The sequence below is a fragment of the Tachysurus vachellii genome, chromosome 19, assembly GCF_030014155.1.
Source record: "Tachysurus vachellii isolate PV-2020 chromosome 19, HZAU_Pvac_v1, whole genome shotgun sequence".
NCBI classification, from domain to species: Eukaryota; Metazoa; Chordata; class Actinopteri; order Siluriformes; family Bagridae; genus Tachysurus; species Tachysurus vachellii.
The window spans coordinates 19,051,546-19,076,359 of NC_083478.1; the positions used below are offsets into that span (position 1 = coordinate 19,051,546).

The 24,814-nt window shown below is 38.3% G+C and overlaps 1 protein-coding gene across 1 annotated transcript; it reads left to right on the forward strand.

Moving 5' to 3' along the window:
• The first annotated feature begins 69 nt into the window (after nucleotides 1-69).
• Nucleotides 70-23,901, forward strand: calcrl2 (calcitonin receptor-like 2). Its single transcript, XM_060894032.1, has 13 exons — nucleotides 70-197; nucleotides 14,794-14,896; nucleotides 15,224-15,389; nucleotides 16,573-16,680; nucleotides 16,786-16,898; nucleotides 18,776-18,867; nucleotides 19,148-19,274; nucleotides 19,430-19,583; nucleotides 20,349-20,409; nucleotides 20,505-20,568; nucleotides 20,723-20,941; nucleotides 21,559-21,600; nucleotides 22,301-23,901. The coding sequence occupies exons 2-13, from the start codon at nucleotides 14,843-14,845 to the stop codon at nucleotides 22,571-22,573; spliced, it is 1,473 nt and encodes a 490-aa protein (XP_060750015.1). The 5' UTR covers nucleotides 70-197; nucleotides 14,794-14,842; the 3' UTR covers nucleotides 22,574-23,901.
• The last annotated feature ends 913 nt before the right edge of the window (nucleotides 23,902-24,814 follow it).

Sequence of the window (24,814 nt, forward strand, 5' to 3'; positions counted from 1 at the left end):
AAGCCGACTCCAATCTGGCAACCCGGTCATGATTTTTTTGTGGGAGCGCGTGAATGTAGTGACACATCAGCGCGCGCTCTCACTGAGCACACACACACACACACACACACACACACACAGCCTCATCATTTCCAACATGTTCACGGGCAGAGGATATAAGAGGATCAACCGCTGAACATCTCGTGCTTTTTTTTACGGTAAGAGTATTCTGAGTTAGTTAGGTTATAAAGCTTCATAAAGCTGACATAGTGATGGCAGTGAAGTCTGAGGGCATCTTATAATGAAGACCAGTTTACTCATCCCTTTTACCTACAGCATGCACCTCTTACAGAAAAAAAAAAAAAAATAATTATATATATATATATATATATATATATATATATATATATATATATATATATATATATATATACAGTATATATATCCTAAAGATTCTTTAGCTGCTACCATTGATGGTGCCACCACATTTTACAACATATAAATCAGTTCTGTGTTGATTTCTATGAGTTCTAGATTATTTTAGCTGACAGATTTGGACATCAGTTATGAATGTGGTATCCAGGGACCTCCAGTGTTAGGTGGACCGAGTGCTGTCCATCAAAACCCTTTATTATTTTTTATTATTGCATTCTAATCCATACTGCACTGTACTCTGAGCTGAAATTTGGTGTTTGGATTTTTAATAACAATCACTTAAAAATGTGGCTCTCTAGAGCAGGCATTTCACACAAATTGAGTCATGATCCTTGATAAGTATCTTCATCTTTACATTTGTGTTGTTCTGAATCACCTGGGAATGAACTTGGATCTGGATGCGTCAATAGGGATGGATGCTGGGAACCCCGCAGATTACCGCTTGCAGCTTTATTTATCATTTTTTTATACTCTGTTTATTAGCCTTTATTAAAGGTCAAATAAAAAATAACAATAAAAAAATTTAAAAAAACATTAAAACAATTTCAACTTGGAGCTAAAGTGTTCTGTGGATATTTCAGAATTTAAATCTCAGCTCTACAGCTGAGATAACTAGGAGAAATATTATATATCCTACATATATGTACTACAGTATAATTAATTTGCAACTGCTGTAAAAGTTTTTGAAAAAAATTTCCTACTGCACATCACTGTGTAAATTAACAATTTCCTGCATTACATAGTGCAATTAAACAGGAATTACAAGCAATTTGGGATTTAGCCTAAATACATGTACATCCTCTCTGCAGTAATAATGTCGAGGACCTTGAGGTCTCTGCTATTAGATTATGTTTCCCATTTCCTTAAGAAGTCATGGCCATGTTTCTCAGAGTGGGATTCGGAGCGTAGCCAGAGGGTGTGTGATGTTCCTTCTAGTCGCAGTGCTGGAAATTGCCGTGATTTCCATCATGTATTTGCGGCAAGCTGTCATAACTTTACATTATTACATGACATATATATACCGTCCGTATATTTTTATATGTATTACTGAGTTCTGAGGTTTTTGAATCACTTTGTTTTGAAATGCATTCATCAAAAAAGGAATTGAGTCTATAAATAAAGCTGTGTAATGACAATTTGAATGAAAAGTATGTTCTGGAAGTGGAGCGTTCTCGTTATCTCCGAAGGATTGGCAAATAAGCCAAAATATTACTGTGTGCATTTGAATAATGTTAATAATACTAGGATTGTGTAGTCTTTGAGAACCCCTGATGTGTGCTGTGCAGCTGAGTGATTTTTAGTATTAGTTTTTTCTCTGGACTGTAAAAGAGATGCGACTGCAGGATTGTTTCTAGACTGATCGGCCTTCTCGGTTTCCTAGTTGGAGCTGACGTGTTTCTCGGTGAGTGTGTGTATCAGTGAAGTTCTACACAAAAATAAGTTGTGATTGTGGGAACGTTGCACAGGTTATTGCGTGTTGCATACTACAGCGAAACAGTACGGCACGGTGCTGTAGACCCCACTTGTGCAACGTCCACCAGTTTCAAGGACGCAGTGGACAGAAATCACAGGTGCTCAGGAGACTCTTTACCCAGTCTCTACCACAGGACATAGTTTCCCTGCCAGGCAGCTGTCTGTGATATAAATAGGAGCTGTGTGCTACTTTTGGACACGGTGCTTGGCTTTCACATGTTGTTCTGCTTTATTCCATAATTACAGGCTTTTCTTTTAAATTGACGATTGTTAATGATTCAAAGATCAATAAAACATTATGCAAAACATATTAGTTGGGATTAGATGGTCAAACACGATCAAATAAATTCTTTGATAAAATTTTAGATGTGACAAAAAGTAGCTATAAGCAAAGGTGTCATTTCTGTGCTGGAACTTTAACAGAATAAAAACTTGTTGATTCATAGTGTGAAACTAGTGTGTATTTATAGCACAGCGCCGTTAAACTCTCCAATCTGATTGGTTAGGATCTGGATGTTGGATACTCTGCAAAAACTAATAATACACAAATGGAAATTCCTCTTATTATTTACCAGTAAAAGACTCTTCACTTTGTGGTCGTTACGATTTGCTGTGCTTTTAAGCTAAAAACAGAAAATTGTGCACGCGTGTCGTTTAATTGCAAATTCGAATTTTATACGCAGTAAAACATGCAGTCAGACGCGACTGAAAATAGAATTAAAATAGAACACAAAATAGACTACGTATAGAATTAGAATAGAAAATAGAATCCAGGTAGGAAAGGGAGAAATATAATAGCCTATATGTATATAGATCAGTAGCAGGATAATACTTGCGTAGCGCTTTTAACAAGGGACGTTGTCGCAAAGCAGTTGTATACTGTATATAAAAGTCGTAATATTCAAACGAGGGAAATACATTTTAAAAGTAAATTCTTTCCTAATGAGCAGCTCAGAGGTGATGAACTTCCTGAGACGACATAATGCAGAAACCCTGACAAGAACCAGGCTCAAAAGGAAACCCTGACACCGGATAGTGTGAATATAAACAAGTAAAAATAATTTCCTTTCTTTATCTTTGTACTATATGGTAAAAAAAAAAAGTGCAGTTGTGTAACCAGGAAGTTTGTTCTAGTTTTGAATGAAGCCTTATGTGGCTATAAGGATAAGCCGTGTGAACCGAAAATGTGTCATGTATATACATCAAACGTGTATAAGTAAATGAACATACTTTACACAAGTGGAGAAAATGAATTACTGCAGAAAAACAATTCATCTTATTCCTTTTGTTTGTCTAGAACGACAAGTTTGGTTTATGATGTTTGGGGACCGGTTTAAAAACAGCCCCCTTTTTTAGCTGTCTGCTGAAAAGAGGAGGAAACGAGCCACTACAATAGTAATATATACAGGCGCCCGCTCTGTGTGTCCTACGACTGGGACGGATTTGCAGAACAAATACCGGTGGCCAGATTTAAGCCATTGTCAATGCAGTTCGAAATGTTTCAGAGACTGCCAAGTGTAAATAACAAGAGCTGCAGAGTAGAACAAAAAGAGAGAGAGAAAAGGATAAGATCGTGCGATATGGACAGAGGTAATGAAGTAACAGCAAGAGAGCGAAGACTCCTAGTGTAAGATAGGATCAGAAAACACACGTCGATGTGTCGAAATGAAGGGACGAGGAAATCTAAAGGAAGGAATAAAGAGCTGTGTGTACGAGGAACTGGAGGGAAGTTTGATAGAAGTTCAACAATGAAGGAGTCTCCAGTGTCAGAGCTTTGTGACTAACTGTGAGTTTTCCACCGTGGGAAAGTCTTCAGGACAAAAGTGGTTACAGTTTTCCAAATAATACAATACAAAATCTGGGATTTTTTTTATTATTATTATTATTATTATTATTATTATTATTATTATTATTATCAAGTTGCTTTTGAAATATTGTCTCGTTTTATGAATGTTCCACGCCGTTAAACGGAGCTATGACCGGATAAGCAGTATCCATTTTATCATGTACGGCGTGTCGTAAGAGGAAGCAAAATTCAGTGTAGTAACAGTGACTCTGCTTCACATCATCAGTTATATAAACACTACCATAAAGTAGATTTTGCTTTTTCATCTTGAAAGGTGATGATTTTTTTATGATACAGTCACTATTATGCCTCACATGATGTTTTCTGTTCAGACAGAGCTCTTGACGTGAAGAATTGATTACCGGGATAAAGCAATTAGGCGCTGTTGTTTTGTTCCTATAGTTTCACTGTAATTCATATTGTTCTTGCTGCAGTGAGCATGTACGAGTGTGTGTGAGTGAGTGTGTGTGTGTGTGTATGTGTGTGGTGTGCACTAATTAGGGAGTGGTTCATATTTTTCACAGTGATGTATGGTGTGGTTACGATGCTAGAGGATACAACAAAGGCCTCGGATTTGGATGCTTCAGCAGTTCTGTTAAACGATTAAACAAACACACACACACACACAGACACAGACACACACACACTTTTCCCACTTAGCTTTGTGTTTTCTAATGAACTATTGATTATTAAATTACTGATTTTCATGGGCAGTGTTCAGAAAAAAACCCAAAACGTTACATCGAAAAAAGAATGACATTTTTTATTATGGAAGTTGCTGGGAACGTTGTGCCTTCTGAGACGTCCTACTGCAGAAGTATATCTGGAGAAAATAAACAGGGCATCGCTCCAGGCCCGCGCTCTAATCTTTATTTGTGTTATCTCAAGGGTAATCGTCAGGGTATATTGCGTACGTTGTACACGTACAGATCAGGAGGAGTGGTTTTAGTAGTTCAGTATATATATATATATATACATATATATACTGTATGTATATATATATGTATGTATATAGATAGATAGATAGATAGATAGATAGATAGATAGATAGAATTTTTTTTTAAATAAAAAAAGCCATTTATTTAAGCCATAAATGCCTGGACTTGGCATGATGGAAATAATTCTGTTAGTTCCAGACCTTCTTATAGAAATATTTCAGCATGTAAGTATCATAATATCGATTAGAAAGACATTGTTTTCTGATTGTCGTTGTACATATACACATGTACATTAAAGGCAATGCCGCTGTTTGTATTTTTTTTCTGGATCTGGATTTGGATTTAAACCAAAATGCACAGACCTAAATACCTAGATGAACAGACAAAGTTTGTATTTCATTTGGTAGTTTGCACAGTTATTATTTATATTTTCTAACAAATGTAGTAAGTTCTGCTATACTTCCAACGTAAAAACCGACCAGTCTAATTTAAGCCAGGCGATTGCTGCGGACGAGAAGATTTTAGGCATTACAGTATATTGACAAATCAGAAATCTAGCATAAAGCTGGAGTGTACAATGTTGACAAGTTGGCTTGTAGATATAAAATACCAAAACGAGCACCTGAGATATATCTGAAAGTTATCGCGGACTGTATCCTTCATTCTGGATCTGAATCAATTCCCATCAATCCACATGCTGGATTTAGTTCTGTTCCAGGAAATCATAAACACACACACACACACACCAGATCCAAAATAACGTTAACGAAGGCTTTGTTAGTCACATAAGCTTCATATCTGACTGTTCCATCTGTATGAAAGTAGAACAGCTCTTGTGACACACACCTCTATTCCACCTCTAACCAGTTGCCTTGTGAATCTTTCTATCTGAAAATGACTAGTGTGTCTCTTTGTATTTGTGTTTGTATCCGTTTAGCACACGTTATCAGTTCACGGCCGAATACTTTATGACATCCCTTGTGTACAGCAGAATGAAATAGTTTTCTTCACACAACCAGCCTTGGAAGGAAGTCAGGGTCAGAATTCAGGGTCAGCAATGTTACAGCACTGCTGTAGACGCTGAATGTTAAAGATGCTCAAGAGCAAAGCGATGGCAGCTTGACAGCTCTGAGATGTGAACTCTCAACCTCCTGAGCCGCATCCCACATCTCCAGCAGCTGAGACTCGAAACTTTAAGGTTTCCTGTTTAGTGTAATAGACTCTGCTGCAAACAGAAGCGTTTACATCATCAATGTGTCATTGGCTTTGGTTCGGTTGAAACTCAAGAGAGGTTCTGAGAAGGTTCCAGGAAAAACCTGAAACTAGAGCTGCGTCCCAAATGAAGTACTCCACACAAAGCATGTCCACTATGCACTAAACACTCCAGAGTCTAGTCTGTGCATTGTAGATGGGTCGTGTGGTTTAAACGGTTTGTTACTTACCCAAATTTTTATTCAGTATTAACCTGACCGTGGGGGCACGATGGCTTAGTGGTTAGCACGTTAGCCTCACACCTCCAGGGTTGGGGGTTCGATTCCCGCCTCCGCCTTGTGTGTGTGGAGTTTGCATGTTCTCCCCGTGCCTCGGGGGTTTCCTCAGGGTACTCCGGTTTCCTCCCCCAGTCCAAAGACATGCATGGTAGGTTGATTGGCATCTCTGGAAAATTGTCCGTAGTGTGTGATTGCGTGAGTGAATGAGAGTGTGTGTGGGTGCCCTGCGATGGGTTGGCACTCCGTCCAGGGTGTATCCTGCCTTGATGCCCGATGACGCCTGAGATAGGCACAGGCTCCCCGTGACCCGAGGTAGTTCGGATAAGCGGTAGAAGATGAAGATGAGGATGAATGAATTAACAAGAAATTGGTTTCATCATTTACTTTAAAGATACTAATATTTGTGTGGAAATAATTTTGTTTTGTTTTAAATATTTTGTTCCTAGTAGGCAGAAAAACAACAAATTCCTAAATCACTGTGCGTCTACTTTCATACGAGTTATTAGTCACCACTGTGGCATGTGACATGACAAAGAAATGCAATTATGAACCTGGACACGATAAAACCTCAGTTAAGATCCTGAAGCTTGTGGCCAGAAAAGTGTTCAGTGAGCTGATTACAACTGAGAAGGTTATTTTGACAGTTGTAGTTGCGTAGTGGTTTATGGTAGCATTAGAAAACATAAACATGGAGTTTTTCTTTAAAACCGTAACACCATCTCGAGTATTCAGATAAAAATAATGTTGTTGCTGCCTTAATGTTATCTTAATATGTCTGTATTTATTAGCTGGTTAGCAAAGCTTGAAAATCAACCACCTCAGACGATCTCCCTTTGTCTTTTTCCGAGCGTTTTGCGTCGTCACTCACGGATATCGTTACAACATACAGTATATCTGTTCATACGGTGTCATTGACTGTGCCACGACACGGAAGCGTACGTCAGTCAGGAAGCCGACATGAAACGGCTCTCAGTGCTCGGGTGAGCTGGGGCCTGTCTACGTGTTCAAGACTATTTCTGGCATTAATAATGGGAAAATAAGCAAAGCAAAATGAAGGCCTATGATGAAGCGGTTTATCGGCGCAAACGCAGGAGCGAGGAGTGAGTCAGTAACTTCCCCTGGAGCAGAAACATGGTATATAATGCGTTAGCTCTGCATTCGACGTTCTTACATTTAATTCAATCGGTTTTAATTCAAGATTTAAAACTGGAGCTTGTTGCCACTCATCTCTGAGTTTGGATTATGCTCTCGTCTCGTTTATTAATCAGGTTAATCAGGTCCACTGGAACGGTCAGACACCCCACACCCCACCACCACCACTGCCCCGTCATTCCCCCATTCCCCTTCACCCTACGCCTCACGTTCAAGTAGTAGCGGATACTGAGGCACTTGTTGAATACTGTCTTTTGTATCTGTGCAACAATGGCTTATTTTTAACCCGAACGCTGCTAGGCGAGCAGCCCAAAGGTAGCGGACGAGGAGGAAGATGGCCCTTCTTTTCCTTCATCCTTCTTTGCATCCTTCCTGGGCTTTAGAAGCTTTTAGTTCCCCCTCAGAGTAAAAATAACCCTCTCGTCACTCTGAGCACTGACACCAGCACACCGTCGCTATTGCGGCTCATGCGAGCCGATTACAGTTCTAATAAAAAATAATTCAATGAAAAAATGCCTTGCCTGTGATTTATAACGATTGAAGAGTTATTTTTAAACATATTTACAGCTTGCTGCTGACTTCCACTTGACGTTAAACAGAATCAGTAACCGGATGGTGTACAGTAGGAGTTCATTATTTTCCAGTAGCAGAACACATCCTTAATACCGTGGTGATTTATTATTTTTATTTATTTATCTACATCACACTTTTAACCATTTATACTAACAAACATCAGAGAAATAAGAAAGTTCCTGTTATCTCTTAGTTATTCATTCCCTGTTTTGTTTTTGCAAAAAACCGCTCATGTTACAGAGAAACTGAAACATTCTGAAGACTAACTGAATGTAGACTGCTACAAAGCGCTGACACTGGAGACTCCTTCCATAAATCTTTATGTATTACTTAGACGTTCTTCTCTCTTAGATTAAAAGCTTTAGATTTTATGGAGAATCCAGTTCCTCTGAAGCTGCTGTTAAATATATTAATATAGTGTAACATCTTCTGACCAATCAGATTTAAGAATTCAGCATAGTATTGTTTTAATTGAAACGTTCTCTTCAGGGGATGTAACGTAAAAGTGATACGATTATGGCTTATTTGCCTAAGTTGTTAATGTTTTGTAGTTTTTTCCATCTCATTTTTTTTTTCAAAATATATCTGCCATTTTTAGTCCCCACATCCATCCCACAGCTGCTACAGCTGTACTGGTGGTCCCCAAGACCACGGCTGGTCTCTGAGGACAGAACGTTTAGTGATGCCTCAGTTCTATATATATATAGATAGATATATAGATATATATTTATATATAGATACACACACACACACACACACACACACACACACACACACACACCACTCATTCCAAGTCTTCTTTTATCTGAGTTGAAAACCCTGCCGTTTGTTGCGTTGATGTTTCCCATGTTGAAACAGGGCCTCTGCTTCCAAGTCCCCAGTGTTCTTGACCTTTAACCCGCAATAGTGAACTGCCCACGCGTTGTCTCGTGGGATCGGCAGAGGTCATGTGATCCGGCTCGCTTTCCTGTTTCCAACACGCAACAGTTCTCTAAGCATGCAACTCTCCCTGCATTCTTGTAGACAAACACTCCTCGGAACTCTTCGAGTATACACAGATAATTGCTAAAAAAAAAAAATGAGGGGAATTTGGAAGTGGATTAACTGAAGATAAAAAGCACAAAATGAAGACTTCAGGAAAGCTTTGTCTCGAAGTCGAGTCTTTTTTGATGAGAAGTTTAGACACGTACTGTATGTTGCAGCTTAGATGTGACGTACGTAGAAGCATAGAACCGTGTTGAAACTTCCGTCACTGTTATATCAATATACAGCGAACGGCCATAACATTGCGCCTACGGATTGTATAAGGTCTTTCTTCTGACCTCCACCTTTTGATCAGAGCCTCCTTACTCACATCAATCCTGAAAAGACGAGCATTTGCTGTTTCACCATTGCTGTTGTCCTTCTTTGGATTGGTACTAATCACTGCGTATCATTAACAACACACATCACATGCTGGATTTTGGAGAGTCTCTGATGCTCCGAGTCGTCTAGACATCACAATACGTCCCAATTTCTCAGACCTTTATGTTCGGCAAATTTTCCTGCTGACTGACTGTTAACCTGCTGGAAATTTATCTCATCCCTTATCTCACCCCGTCTCTTCACCTGTCAGTGGTTTTAATATTATGGCAGAGTGATTTGTCAATTTATATAAATATTTCAATTTACACCCCAAGTCTCACTGGACTTGATTTGTTGGCATCATTTTAAGCCACAGATCAACTCCATTCCTACTCACAGCAACTAGTAGCTGAGTATTTTCTTATCCATTTTTATTTTTATATACACTAATACTTTTTATATTGGTCTATTGAAATTTTTTACTTTTTATAAATTGACACAAGTTGTTTTTTTTTCACCGCATATACCACAACATACATACCACAAAATTCTCGATCGTGATTGGTCGGAAAACAAGGTCGGACAACAACAATTTATTTGTTGATTATATTTCTGGACTTTTCGGTTATTATGTTATTTAATAATAGACAACCTTAATGTTTTTTTTTTTTTATTCATCAAAAAATTCAGACAATTTCATATGAATAAGCTGTAGGTTTTGGATCAGTAGGACGTTTATTGATCAAAGACTTTTCGGCTCTGCTGTAGACGTGCCTTGGATTAAAAATTAGATTTTAGTGATCTCCAGGGGATTACAACAAATATGTCCTCATCAATCTGCCGGCCAAACTTCTCAATTCCCTTTGGATTAATAGCATTACATGACAAATGATTTCAAGGCATCCATGACTAAAAGTGAAAGCAGTATGTTATTATCATGGACCATATTACCCATCAGCCACTGCCAGGTTTCCTGGTCACATGCCACACTAATCGCTCAACCCTGTTTCTTGCTTTGTTTTTGTTTTTATTTGGTTTATATACTGCCTGCAATTAAATCCATCGCTCACGAGACTTACATTTACTGAGCAGGTCTTTATGTAGAAATGCACCACTCACACTCGCACTCATTTTCTACTGCTTATCCGAACTATCTCGGGTCACGGGGAGCCTGTGCCTATCTCAGGTGTCATCGGACATCAAGGCAGGATACACCCTGGACGGAGTGCCAACCCATCACAGGGCACACACACACTCATTCACTCACGCACTCACACACTACGGACAATTTTCCAGAGATGCCAATCAACCTACCATGCATGTCTTTGGACCGGGGGAGGAAACCGGAGTACCCAGAGGAAGCCCCCAAGGCACGGGGAGAACATGCAAACTCCACACACACACAAGGTGGAGGTGGGAATCGAACCCACAACCCTGGAGGTGTGAGGCAAACATGCTAACCACTAAGCCACCGTGCCCCCTAGAAATGATGATGATTATTATTATTAATTGCTCCATTTTCTCCCTCAATGGCAAAGCAAACAAGCTACAAGTTTAACAAGGATATGAACTTGTTATATCCTTGACGCCAATTTAACATTTGACCATCATGTTCGTAACACTGTCAAAGCAACATTTTTTCTCAGAAACATTGCCAAATTACGTCCCATGTTGACTTTCTCTGTGGCTGAAAAGTTAATCAACACTTTTGTATTTTCACGTCTTGACTACTATAATGCTTTGCTGGCTGAAGTTCCTAAAGCTACCCTAAGTAAATTACAGTCGGTACAAAATTCAGCTGCTAGAATTCTGACTAGGACCAGTGCAAGGGAGCACATTACACCTATCCTGGAAAAATTGCACTGGCGTCCTGTTAGTTTTCTTATTGATTTTAAAATTCTCATGCTCAATTATAAGGCCTTGAACAATTTGGCCCCTCAATATCTGTGTGAGCTGTTAACTCCCTACAAACCTACACATGTGCTACACTCCTCTGAAGCTGGTCTTCTGACTGTACAAACAACACGGCTAAGAACTACAGTATGGGTGATCGGGCTTTTTCCTCCTTGGCTCCCAAATTGTGGAATTCCCTGCCCTCAGAGATTAGGAATGCAGAATCCCTGGGGGTTTTTAAATCCCATCTTAAAACATACTTTTTTAGGGTAGCTTTTATGTGACTTCTTTGTTTTTTTATTGGCTTTTTAATTTTTGTATGGTTAGCTTTAGTGTCTGTAATATTATGTGTATCTTTTAATTTCATCTTTTATGTCAAGCTCTTTGAGAAGCTACTTTTAAAGGCGCTATACAAAATAAAGTTTATTATTATTATTATTATTATTATTATTATTATTATTATTATTAACAGTTGAAGCTAAAAAAATTTAAAAATAAGAAGAAGAACAGAAGATGAAGAGGAAAGATGCTGGTATGATGGAATCTATAGATCTGAGCCCATATTAATAAATATTAAAAATGATATGATCTAAGAGGGGGGGCACGGTGGCTTAGTGGTTAGCGCGTTCGATTCCTGCCTCCGCCTTGTGTGTGTGGAGTTTGCATGTTCTCCCCGTGCCTCGGGGGTTTCCTCCGGGTACTCCGGTTTCCTCCCCCGGTCCAAAGACATGCATGGTAGGTTGATTGGCATCTCTGGAAAATTGTCCGTAGTGTGTGATTGCGTGAGTGAATGAGAGTGTGTTTGCCTTGCTATGGGTTGGCACTCCGTCCAGGGTGTATCCTGCCTTGATGCCCAATGACGCCCAATGACGCCAATGGCACAGGCGCCCCGTGACCCGAGGTAGTTCGGATAAGTGATCTAAGAGATTTCTAACTAGGAATCTTATCTTAAGGGTGAATCAGAACCAATCGAAGAGCAACTCTGAGCAAGGAAAATACAACTTTTATCGTAGCGAGGAGGCGGGGCTTAACCTGTTACTGTGATTGGTTGTCCAATAAAAAAAAATAGGAGCACTTTTAAAATCTGGTCAATTATAAGCCTTCACTTTGTCCCTGTATATTAAGATATTTGAGACTATATCGTGTATGAATTACATTTGTGACCGATCATATTAGAGATGTTCTAACATCTGTATGTTATAAATGTAATGTTAATGTAAATGTAAACGTCTCCGACACAGAACAGAAATGTCATGGAGACAAATTATATCATTTCTGCTGCTCTGGCAATTCAGCTCTATTTCAGAGATGTTAGAGTATGTATGAATGTCATAGTGGCAAAATATATATATATATTATCTCTAATGTAATCTCTACACGATCTAATCTGTATCAGTTTATTAACTCACTATCATTGTTAAATATTGTACACAATACATTTCTTCTCCCTCTTCACCTTTCAGCCATTTTCTCCTCTGATAAAGAAACTCTTAAAGTCCTCCTCAAGACTCCTAACACTTTTTGACCTTATGAGCAATGCTTTATGAATAACTTTTATCTTTACTAGGATCTTGTCTTTAATTTTAAGGGGAAACGCCCACATTTGTTAAAATTTTGTCACTAGGAGAAACTCTTTAAACTGAGAATCTTTATGAATACAGGCTCATATCTAGAAAATATAAAGTAATTGACAGAAAGGCGTACGAAATTAAAAAAAAAATAAAAAAAAAAATAAAATAAACAAAAAATAAATTAAAAAAAAAAAATTAAAAATAAATAAATTTCTATATTTTTCCAATTTCGTACGCCTTCTGTTTCTTGTCGCTGGTCTAAACCGACGACCTGAGAATTCTTTTATGGGGAGCGATTTATTTCCTTGGTTTCCTCAACACAAGTTGTTAAATTTGATTCCTTTTTATCTTTTTCTGAACACAAGACACTAGAGACAAAAAAAAAAAAAAAAACCTGCAGCGTTTCCGGTGTGTCATAAAAGGCTGATATTTTAGCCTGAAAAAGCTGTTATTCATGTGAGCAGAGTTGAGAGAAGAAAAAATGTTTTAGGTAAATCTCTCCATTTACGTCTTATGTTTGACATTTGGAGAATAATAAGCGGATAGCGGAAAGCTTTTACGGACCAATTACCACAAGGTGTCCTTGAGGGTTCGGTGTTTTATCTTCAACAAAAAGCCGTTTGAGTCATTGGGTCTCTACTCTGTGCATCTGATTGAAAGGAACTCAGAGAAATAGCTATGAATCATGGATAAAAACAGTTAGAGATTTAAAAAAACGGAGCTCTTTGGAGAGGTGGATGACGAGTCCTGACGCCTGTGTACGGCTTTGACTAGGAGTTCATCCGCATTCTCTTTAAAACAGCAGACTTTACTCGGAGGTCGTTTCTATGAAGAAAAAAGTATTTGAACGAAGGAAAGCTTTATGTATGGAATAAAACATGACGTTGATGCTGTTAGAAAGGAAAAATAGAGTTAAGTGGAGTTTCTGTAGCACCTTGAAGGCTTTTCTACCTTCCAGTAACACCAGACTTTCATTCCTCTTGTTCCAAAGCTAAAGCTACATTTATTTACTTAAACTCAATTTATTAACTTTTTTCCCCAGACACCTAAAAATGGAGTTTGTGTCGTGTCTCACTTCACAGTGGTGTTAATATTAGGCTTATATGAAATTATACACCAGGACTTTGAGAATGTGTAGTGTTTCATCAGTATTTCTGTTTTTCTCTATAATTCCCCACAATTCGTTATTGCACTAATGGACTGTTACACAAAACTATGCTCATTTGCACACTTGCTCTTCTTTTTTCGCATTGCTGCTCACCATTGCCTTACCATTGTATATACACACCTGATTTATGTTTATAGTGACATCAATATATTATATTATGTTCATAGTACATATCCTCCTGTATATTTCTGTGTATGTGTATTTCTGTATATCTCCTTCTGTGTATGTGTATTTCTGTATATCTCCTGTATATTTCTGTGTAAATCACATACCCTTCTGTAAATTTTAGTTTACAGTAATAGACATCTGTATATTATGTTCATAGCACATATATACATCTGTATATTATATTCATAGAACATATTTTATTCATCTGTATATTCTATTCATAGTACATACACATCTTTAAATTACTTTTTATAGTAATAGCCATATATTTTGTTACAGCACATATCCTTCTGTAAATCTGTATATTATGTTCATAGTACACACACATCTGTAAATTATTTCCATATTACCACTTTATTTAATTTATTTCACTCTTGTAAACACAGTATATCCTGCACTTGCTACTATTGCGCTCTGGTTAGATCTAAACTGCATTTTGTTGCCTTGTACTTGTACATGTGTAATGACAATAAAGTTGAATCTAATCTAATCTAATCTAATCTAATACTAGAGGTGATATATTCATAGAAAAGATCCAAAAAAAACCCCAAAAAAGGTTTAAATCTTTTTCCAGACAAATGTTTGTATCTTCAGAGTAACAAAATTCATGTAAGATTCTCAACAGTGGGGAAAAACACATCTCTCCGACTGAAAACAATGAGTCTGAGTCATTTTACATGACACAACCTCAGTCGTTTATTTACACTGATTGAAAATGTCTCGTAAGTCTGTTTCCAATGATGAACGTGTCTTATTTCCGCAGGGTGCTGATGTGCTGTTGCGCCCCCTTTCTGTGTCTCCTGTAGTGCGTCATGGGAAACCACCCAACATTCCTACTGCTGCTTCTACGGATGCTCACCACTGAGGTGTTTGACTCTATGTTTGTGTGTGTGTATGTGTGTGTGTGACTCTGTGTGTGTGTGTGCGTGTGTCTGTGTGTGTGTGTGCGGTGTGTGTGTGTGACTGTGTGTGTGTGCATGTGTGCGACTCTGTCTGTGTGTGTGTATGTGTGACTCTGTCTGTGTGTGTGTGTGACTCTGTCTGTGTGTGTCTGTGTGTGTGTGTGACTCTATGTGTGACTCTGTGTGTGTGTGTGTGTGTGTGTGTGTGTGTGTGTGTGTGTGTTTGTGTGTTACTCTGTTTGTGTGTGTGACTCTGTCTGTGTGTGTCTGTGTTTGTGACTCCCTTCACAGTTGTGTCATGCTGAGGATGTGATATCGACGACTATGATACCAATGGAGGACGTGACCGAGATCCCAATATCCCCCACTGCCCTGAAGGTGTCGAGGGGGCAGATCCTGGCAGCTCAGTTTGAGTGTTACCTCAAAATACTGCACGACCCACCACGCACAGAGCTAGGTCCCCTACACACACACACACACACACACACACAAAATACATCAAATGAATCAGAATTCATGAAAATGCATAATTTGTGTTCACATTCATAGCTCTGCTTTTCTTACCACACATCTGTAGCCTCATCCACACACACACACACACACACACACACACACACACACACACAGGGAAACACAAACTTTTTTAGGGCTCATGAATTAAAGACAGACTGGAAGAATAAACTTATTATTCCCCTTGGGTTGATGATGATGATGATGATGATGATGATGATGATAAAGATGATCTTTCTTATCCTAAAGTAACCATGTTCATGAGACTATTGTTTGCACTTCGCTGTATTTTTAGAACAAATTTATTTGATCTTTCCCAAAAACAAAGAGACTTAGTAGCTTTACGAAACCTTCTCATTCCTGACCAGACAGACACTAGGGATGAATCATTCATAATTCACGTTCACATTGATATCTCTAAAAGCCCACTCAACCGGACACCACATGAACATTTCTGGCATGCTTTCTATTAAAAAACAAAACAAAAACAGTAATGTTTATAACAAAAGGCAACGAATACAGAGCCTCCTTTTCATATCTGTTCATTCTGAGTGTTAAGTGTGAAATAGTGAGTCGTGAGTGTTACACAGTGCGAGAGCAGGGATCAAGGGGAAGCATGTTCTCTCTCCTGAAAGAAAGGAAACAGGCTTAGTCAGTTAGTCAGTGTCACTCTTGCCCACTGGCTGACCGTCTTTGAGTTTTCTTCTCTGTCTGTGTGCGTCAGGCTTCCTTGGATTGTGTACCAGTCTCTGGTCTGAGGAAGCACACGCTTTTGCTTCTTGTTATTTTTTGTGCTTGTTGAGTTTTGGCTCTTGGATTGCTGCACCTCTTTATGAACCCCACTGTAAACACTGTGTCCATCACGTGGAGCTCTGTGTTTGGCTCATGAGCGAGTGTCTGTGTGGTGAATACTGATGTTATCACCAGATTCTGACAACTGATAGGTTGTTGGTTAGAAGTGATTTGTTGTTTCTGTGCTTTTGGGAAATGGTGTAACTGAATAAAATATAGACGGCTTCTGCTTGGTTGGGATGAAAACCTGCACCTACTGTATAAGACTGGACACACAGACACCCATGTGGTAGCTCATGGTGTGAAACTAACTTTCTGACTCACTGTCGCCCCCACAGGGCCGTACTGTAACCGCACGTGGGACGGCTGGCTTTGCTGGGGAGACTCGCCTCCCGGAACCATCATACAGGCCTGTCCTACTTATTTCCAAGACTTTGACCCAACAGGTTTGCCTTCACGTTGTTTAGCTAGAATATTCTAGAATGCGCGTTTGATTGTTAGTCTTGAAGTGGTTTGACATGGTGACCTGATCTGAGCTTCTTTTTTTCCAGAAAAAGTAACCAAAGTGTGTAACTCGGATGGACAGTGGTTCAGACATCCAGACAGCAACCGACTGTGGTCCAATTACACCCTGTGTTCAGCCTACACCCAAGGAAAAGTCACGGTTGGAGCATTTCTTACGTTTTATTATGTCCAATTTTAGCTACACTTGTAGAGCGCTAATGTTATCACTTACATTATATATAATAATGGGTATGTGGTAGACTAATGGTTAAGGTGTTGGACTACGGATGTGAAGGTTGTGAGCTCAACTCTCAGGTACACCAAACTTTCACCACTGGGCCCCTGAACAAGGCCCTTAATCCTTAATTCTTCCATTCTTCCAACCTTATCATTCTGGATAAGGGCTTCCTCCAAATGCTGTAAATATAAATAAACAATTGTTCCTTTATTAAAAACCTTTTTTTTTCTCTCACTTGTTAAGTTAATTAGACAAAGAAAAGCACAGGTCATCATGTTACCAAGAAATAGCAACACAAAACATTGGACACTCTTTACATAAATGTTAAGTAACATCTCCTTACAATAAAATTAAAAATTTAAATGAATTAACACCAGTGTTGTAATGTAACGGAGTATAAATACTTCGTTACTGTACTTAAGTAGACATTTCACGTATCTGTACTTTACTTCGCTATTTAAATTTATGTCAACTTTCACTTTTACTCCACTACATTTCCTAGATAAAATGTATACTTTTACTCCGTTATATTTCCACTAAGCATCTTCGTTACTCGTTACTACAAAATAAAATCAGAAGAAATGTGTGCGACTGCAATAAGGGAGGTTTGGCGAATCACTGCTCCTAGACTGCTCCTAGCGTGCACGCGCAGTCAGAGCTGGAGGCGTTTATCTATAACGTTAATCGGCTGAAAGCCGCAAATACGGCAACCAAAAGCAGTGAAATGTCACTATTCTTATTACCAGAGTTGTAGCACAAACAAAATATTAATACAAACAATCCATTCAATACTAAATAAAAATAACATTTATTGAGTTGTTCTTTGTCTTGTGAATATTTATTTTATTAATGACTGCATTCATTGCACACACTGTTCGTAGAGAATACACACATACACGAACTGATTTGATTCAAAACTGACATCATTACATCATGCATAAAATTTTGGTGTCCACTTTTGCCATTTAATAATACCATAACTTTTGGCTTACTATGTAGTCATATAATATATAAAATATAAAACTCTTCTTGTTTTAATTTCTCACTGAGGGCTAAAACCCCCTAAAGATGAGACCCTAGAACCGCCCCTGCTCTTATGCCTACAGAAAATCACTGAAATTTTACTTTTTACTTTTACTTCAAATACTTAAGTACATTAAATATCAGAAAATGACTTTTGATACTTAAGTACAGTAAATATCAGATACTTTAAGACTTTTACTTGAGTAATATTCTAAAAGGTAACTTTCACTTCTACCAAAGTCTTTTTCTAGTACTTGTACTTTTACTCATGCATTGCTTTCTACTACTTTACACAACACTGATTAACACCTTCAGACCAAACATTAATTCTCTTGGATTGAATGAGAAATCGATACTCTAACGAACGCTTGTGTTGAATCAAATCACTTGAACGTGATCGCTACAGCTTCACTAAACTCATTTAAGAGTGTTGAATATGATAAATTAGATTTTTTTCCCCAATGTATTGCCAAATACCGGGATGTGATGAGGCAGGGATTTATTTTTTCATAGCACTGGTGCTGATCACCTCGTGCTAATGAGTTTCACTCTACTCACTAATTATTTTATTGTTGTTGGCAACTTTCACACGGCTGAAATCTTCAGCAGGTGCAAACAAGAACATTTGGCTTGTTCTAAACGTACAACACAGCAATAAGCTGAAATGAAAAAAATCAATGTCAATTACAGAGGCTGCAGCAGGAATCGCAAATGCCAGATAGAAAGAAAGGAAATCGAATGCAAATGTCGCATCTTTTTTTTTTTTCTCTCCTCAGGTTGCTTTCACTATGTATTACCTGGCAGTGCTGGGGCACTCTCTGTCTGTGGTCTCCCTGCTTATATCCATTTTCATCTTCTCTTATTTCAAGTGAGTAAAGAGAAGTATGTATATGGACTTTACCTCAAATAAATTACCTTGTATAAACTGTACAAAATAAAATCATTTAAAAAATGCGAAGAAAAAAAAACAGGCACGTCGGTGACTGGATGGACGGTGGTTCAGACATCCAAAAAAATAGAGTCGACTCAAATAGATGACTCGCTCGCAAATGACACATCAAAAATGAATACTTTATTAGCTAATGTACTGTATGTGTTGTAGATTTGTGTGTGTTACTGCATGTATGTTGTATGTGATGTCTGTACAGGTGTCTAAGCTGTCAGAGGATCTCTCTCCATAAGAACATGTTTCTGTCCTTCATCTTTAACTCCATTCTCATGGTCATCTCATTAACCATGATCGTCCATGATGAGCAACTGGCTGCCACTAACCAGGTGAGTGTGTCTCAGTTTGTGTAGTTATTACTAAACCCGCATGACAGATATAACTTTTGATGCTATCCCTGGGTAGATCCCGACATCAGAAAAGTTTCCCCAGAACAGTTTATTTCGTTTATTAGTTTTTGTGTTATTTGTGTTTCCGTAATCAGATTGGCTGTAAGATTTTATCCAGTTTGATTCATTACGCATCATGCTCGACATATTTCTGGATGCTGTGTGAGGGGATCTACCTGCATACACTCATCATTGTGGCTGTGTTTGTTGGAGAACAACAGCTGGGTTGGTACTACCTGCTGGGCTGGGGTGAGGAGTCAAATCCATTTGATTCACTTTAATGCTATTCAGTACAAACAGTTTGAATTTCTATGTAATTAATAAGTGGGTGGAGGTGAGAAGTCAGATTTGGTTACAATTTAATCTGATTCATTTTGTCTGATTCACTTGAGTCACATTTAACATTAATGCTGATGAATGAGAGTGATTCATTGTGAGTTCTTAATGATTCTCCAGTTCACTTACTGAGACTGATGAGGTGAATCACCAGATTTGATTTCACTTGCGTTTGATTCATAATGAGTTTTTAATGATTTCGTAGTGACGCTCCAGTTCTGTTAAGTACAGTGTAAATAATGAGTCTGAGGAGCTGAGACACTATATTTGTTTCACTTCAGTCTGATTTCAGTCTAATTTACTTCCTGAATTTGGATTCATTATAAGTGTGTAATGATTCTGTTTTAATTGCTATGTAATTATTCATACAGGTAGATGAAACATCAAGACTGATTCACATTATTTTGATTCACTTGAATCTCGCTCAGTTTAAAGTCTGTTTAATTTGATTCCTACTGATTCATTAGAATTTCAGAATGAATCATTTGTTCAGTTTCAATCATCAGTGTAATGGTTCATTCTGGGGAGGTGAGACATTAAATTTGAGGTTTTATTTCTTAATCTAATGGCAAGTTATATCATTCTGAAATACTTTGTCTCTCTCTGTCACTTCCCTCTAAAGTATATTTTATTTTAAAAGGCATTCATCTGATCAATTTTTTATTTTTCTCTTTAAAGGATTCCCAGTTATTCCAGCTGTCATTCACGCTGTGGCTCGTCTGTACTTCTATGACGACAAGTAAATAAATTTAGCTTGTTTCCGTACAGGACTTTAGATATTCTTTTGCTTGTTAAACACTTGTGTTGATTGTGTTCGTTTATGATTTTTCCCAGTTGCTGGATAAGCAACTCTAACCTGCTCTACATCGTCCATGGCCCAATCCATGTGGCCCTGGTGGTGAGTGCTCACTTCTGTCCGCTCACATGTCTGTAGTCGTCATATCTACCTGCGTGTTAATTGTTACCAAAATAAAATAATAATTTTTTTTGTTTTAGGAATGCATTTGTATACAAATTGTGTACTGTTCCTCCTGAATGTTGTCTCCGTCCAGGTGAACCTCTTCTTCCTGTTGAACATAGTGCGTGTTCTGATCACAAAGCTGAGAGTGACCCACAAGACCGAGTCCAATGCCTACATGAAGGCTGTACGCGCCACCCTTATCCTGGTGCCCCTGATGGGAGCTCACTTCATCTTGGTGCCCCTGCAGCCCGAGGGCAGACTGCCCTTAGCCGTGTACGAGTTCTTCATGAACATCTTCATGCATTTTCAGGTGTGTGCTGATCCATAAACTATCATTGCAGCTATTTGTTAGAAGAGCGGTACCAAAACCTTTTTTAATTCCTTGCGATGTTTCGGGGCTTAGTCATGTTGTTTTGATTATGTAAAACGATCCCTTAGGCATATGGCTCGTGATTATGATGAAATTAAATCTTATGAAATTGGCTTATGGAAGAAATCACTCATTGCATTATGCCCTTAGAGACCCTATGAAGCCGTTTCATTTAAAAATGGGTTAGCTTTATAATTATTAACAGATAATTCGGCTATAATTTGGTAAGGTGCATATATATATATGTATATATATTGAAATACTGAAAAGTCAGAAGCATAATTCCTAAAGCTAGGTTAATCTTTGAGTCAGAGCTCATTTTTCCTCACGTAATGTGTCCTAAACTAATTTTTCAATCCTGTGCCTGTGGCTTTTCTGTGGCAGTGTTGCAAAGAGCCTGTTGTAGGGCCAGTGTTAATATTTCAGGCTGTGAATCGCTTGCACTTTTTAGAAATAGGATTACAGAATGTGGATCTTTATAACACCGTCATAAATATAATAAATCTTCAAACAGCTGCTTAATCCTGACTGATGATCCTCTGTTTCTCTTTCTATAGGGCCTCCTTGTTGCCATCATCTTATGTTTTGGAAATGGGGAGGTACAAACTGACATTCATCTCATTTCTGAGCTCATAATAAAAAAGGGCAGGTTTTAAAAAGGTGTTCACTTTCTGTAGAGTCTGTGAAATCTTGCTGTAACCTGAAAAGGTTGGATCGTTTTATACTGTACAGGAACTTTACATATCGTCGCTGTCGGGCGGAATCGACATTATTTTTCAGGAAATTAAAAAAACGCTGTACCTTATCTGCAGTGCACAGGGTTTAGTCCGCGTTGCAGTGGATTGTCTTGCCCTAATTTCCTGTCCTCAGACGAGCACCAGAACTAGCGGGGGTCAAGATTTTTTTTTCTTTGAGCCCAGTGTTTTGAAGACATTTACCTCAGAAGACGTGTTGATTCGTTGCGACTCTTCTTGAGGAGAAATATGACGTGAAGCTCTCCCGCGGAGTGAGGAAGAGGTGGACAGTTGAAGTGTCCAATGGAGTTATGAGATTTGCGCTCAAGCTATTTTCAAGACTTTAGATTGGTTAATAACTTGTAAAAATAACAGACCCACGTGGGGACTGACCAATAGCATCGATATGTGAAAAAATATTAAATTGACCAAATTTGGACATACGAGGTTTCCGCCCGACAGCGACAATATATTCCAGCATGTCACATATACAGTAGCTGTCTTAGATTTGATCCTAACAGTGTCTGATATCAAGAGAATTTTTCTATAATATGTCCCCCTCCAGGTGCACTCAGCTATAAGGCGTAAGCTTGCCCAGTACCGGGTCCAGTGCAAGCAGCGCCTGGTGACGACCGACTCTCACTCTCACAACTACCACACCAACTCCTCCATCGTCGAGACCAGCCGAGGGGCCCTGAGTCTGGAACACATGCCACCTCAGCTGGACGAGGACAAAACCCACACAGCCATGGTCGTCATCAACGGCCAGAGCAACGGCAAGCGCAGCTTCAGCGAGGAAGATCACAAATTCAAAGTCCTAGAGTCATCAACGATCTGACAATAAAATGGAAAGAGACTTTTTTAAATATTCAGTACTAAGCTCGTTTAAAGAAACAGGTCACCTCGAATGTGAACAGTGATTTAAAAAAAAAAGGCAGTTAGTTAAACTAGCTTTATAATACTAATTGGTCCAACTCTTCATTTTATTTTTAAATGGCGTCCTCAGTTCATCTATCTCACAACACTGTAATAAAGGAGATGTAACTGAAAGTCTGGCAGAGCTCCTGAGATCTTTTATTCAGAGATCACGAGTTTGAATGTCAAAGATGCCCCACGGACAACTAGAGATAAAGAGAAGCAATCAATTCGACAAGGTGAACGAATTTAGTTTGACGCTGCTTTAGCTGAGAATTGGTTATATGGTTATATTCAGAAACCGCACTAATTGGCTAATGCTAGCACAAAATACACAAAATTCCACCTCGCGTTTAAACCTATACAGAGATACTAGCTATCTAATAGACAAAACTTTAGCCAGCTGTGTTTTTGTGACATGATGAGCTACGTTAGAAAAATAATAACATTTATATTAATGCACTTGAGGACTTAGCTAGCCTACTATCCGTTAGCCACCACTTTTTAGCTAGCTATCTTGCAACCAAAACATAGGACTTACCAGGATATTTGGGGCTTTTATTTGTGCTAAACAACGAATTTACAATTTGTCCACCTTACAGATTGGTCGCTTGGGGTCATCCGGAGAGATCTAAATGAATGGCTGGGAATTTTCTATGATTGGTTTGGGGATAAATTGCATTTATAACAGGTTTGGATTATGAGTAGTGGATATTTTATGTCATTTCAACCAGCACACGTGATTTATTCATCTTTCGTTGAATTTTCCTGTACAAATAGTTTATAAAAGGAAAAAAAAACATTGTATGTTGCGTCAAACTCATAAGATGTCACTAAACTCATTTATCCATAGTGATTTTTTTCCCTGCAGGACCGACACACACTCAAACACAAACACATACACACACAGAAAACAAATAACGGAAGTCGGATTGTTTGTTCGAGCACTGAGAACATTTGAAATATGTAATTATTTTTTAAATATGTGTATAAACACTTGTAAATACGTGTTCTGTGTGTTTTTCACCCACTGAATTCTCTCATTTTTAGCAGAGGCTTTGTTTCCTCCTTCTCTTGGACTTAAAGTGAGTTTGTGGAAAGACGTGTGTGTTATTTGCTCGTATCTATCTTGTGGTCAGATTTATTGACTAAAAACATTCCACTGAAACTTCCAATGTGTGAATCAATGTCATTACTCTGTGTAATGGACGCTGTTGTTATAAAGAGCACAATAAACATTATTGCACTGGACTTTTGTATACCGAGAGACTCACTTTTTACACTTTTTTTGAAGTGAGTTATTCAACTGAAGACCTTGAAAGTGTGACATCGAATCGAATTTTATAGAGGAATATGGCGAGAGAGAGAGATGAGACACAGACAGAAAAGGTTTTCGTGTTTTATTGGGTAATAATAATAATCTTACCTTTAATGGTTTTTTTTTATGGAGCACTCCATAATACAGCGATGCAAGTATAAATGGTAGCAATTTTAAGAAGAAGAAAAAATTATTGTTTAATTAATGTATCAAATTATATCATTAATAATAAATCTTATCTTATTTCATTTTTAAATGATTAATTCATAAGTCCCTTTATGAAAGATCTTGCAAATTATTCTTTTATTAAACACAAGAACAAATATTTCCTCTTGAAGGTCGGTTGCCATGTCTCACATAATTGTTCCTGACTTTTCTAATAAAATCTGGCATTTTTAAAAAAGAACTATTCTCTTAATTGTACAAAAGGAACAAGAGAAAGAAAACCCAACTCGATAAAACCGAATCCAGATCTATATATTTGCATATTCATACGCCTCTGTAATTTACATCACTGGCACAGAACGTTCACACAAAACACGGTTTCATCAGGTTTTATAGGTCACATGCACATTTAGTATGTATGATTCGGTATAGCACACGATCAGATCGCACTCTAACATATCTTCTTCTTCTTCTTCTTTCGGCTTTTCCCTTCAGGGGTCGCCACAGCGAATCATCTCTCTCCACCTAACCCTATCTTCTGCATCCTCAACACTTGCACCCACTAGCTTCAAATCCTCATTAATTACATCCATATACCTCCTCTTTGGCCTTCCTTTTTCAAGGGTAGGAAATTAGTGGCACTGATTGTTGCCTTGGCATGAAAACTATGATGTCACACGT

Bases quoted from the DNA above. Each gene is read 5' to 3' on its own strand.
- calcrl2 (XM_060894032.1), top strand. From the start codon at position 14,843: ATGGGAAACCACCCAACATTCCTACTGCTGCTTCTACGGATGCTCACC. The intron at 14,897-15,223 runs GTGTTTGACTCT...CTCCCTTCACAG, and splicing joins TACGGATGCTCACCACTGAG to TTGTGTCATGCTGAGGATGT. The intron at 20,942-21,558 runs GTGTGTGCTGAT...CTCTTTCTATAG, and splicing joins ACATCTTCATGCATTTTCAG to GGCCTCCTTGTTGCCATCAT.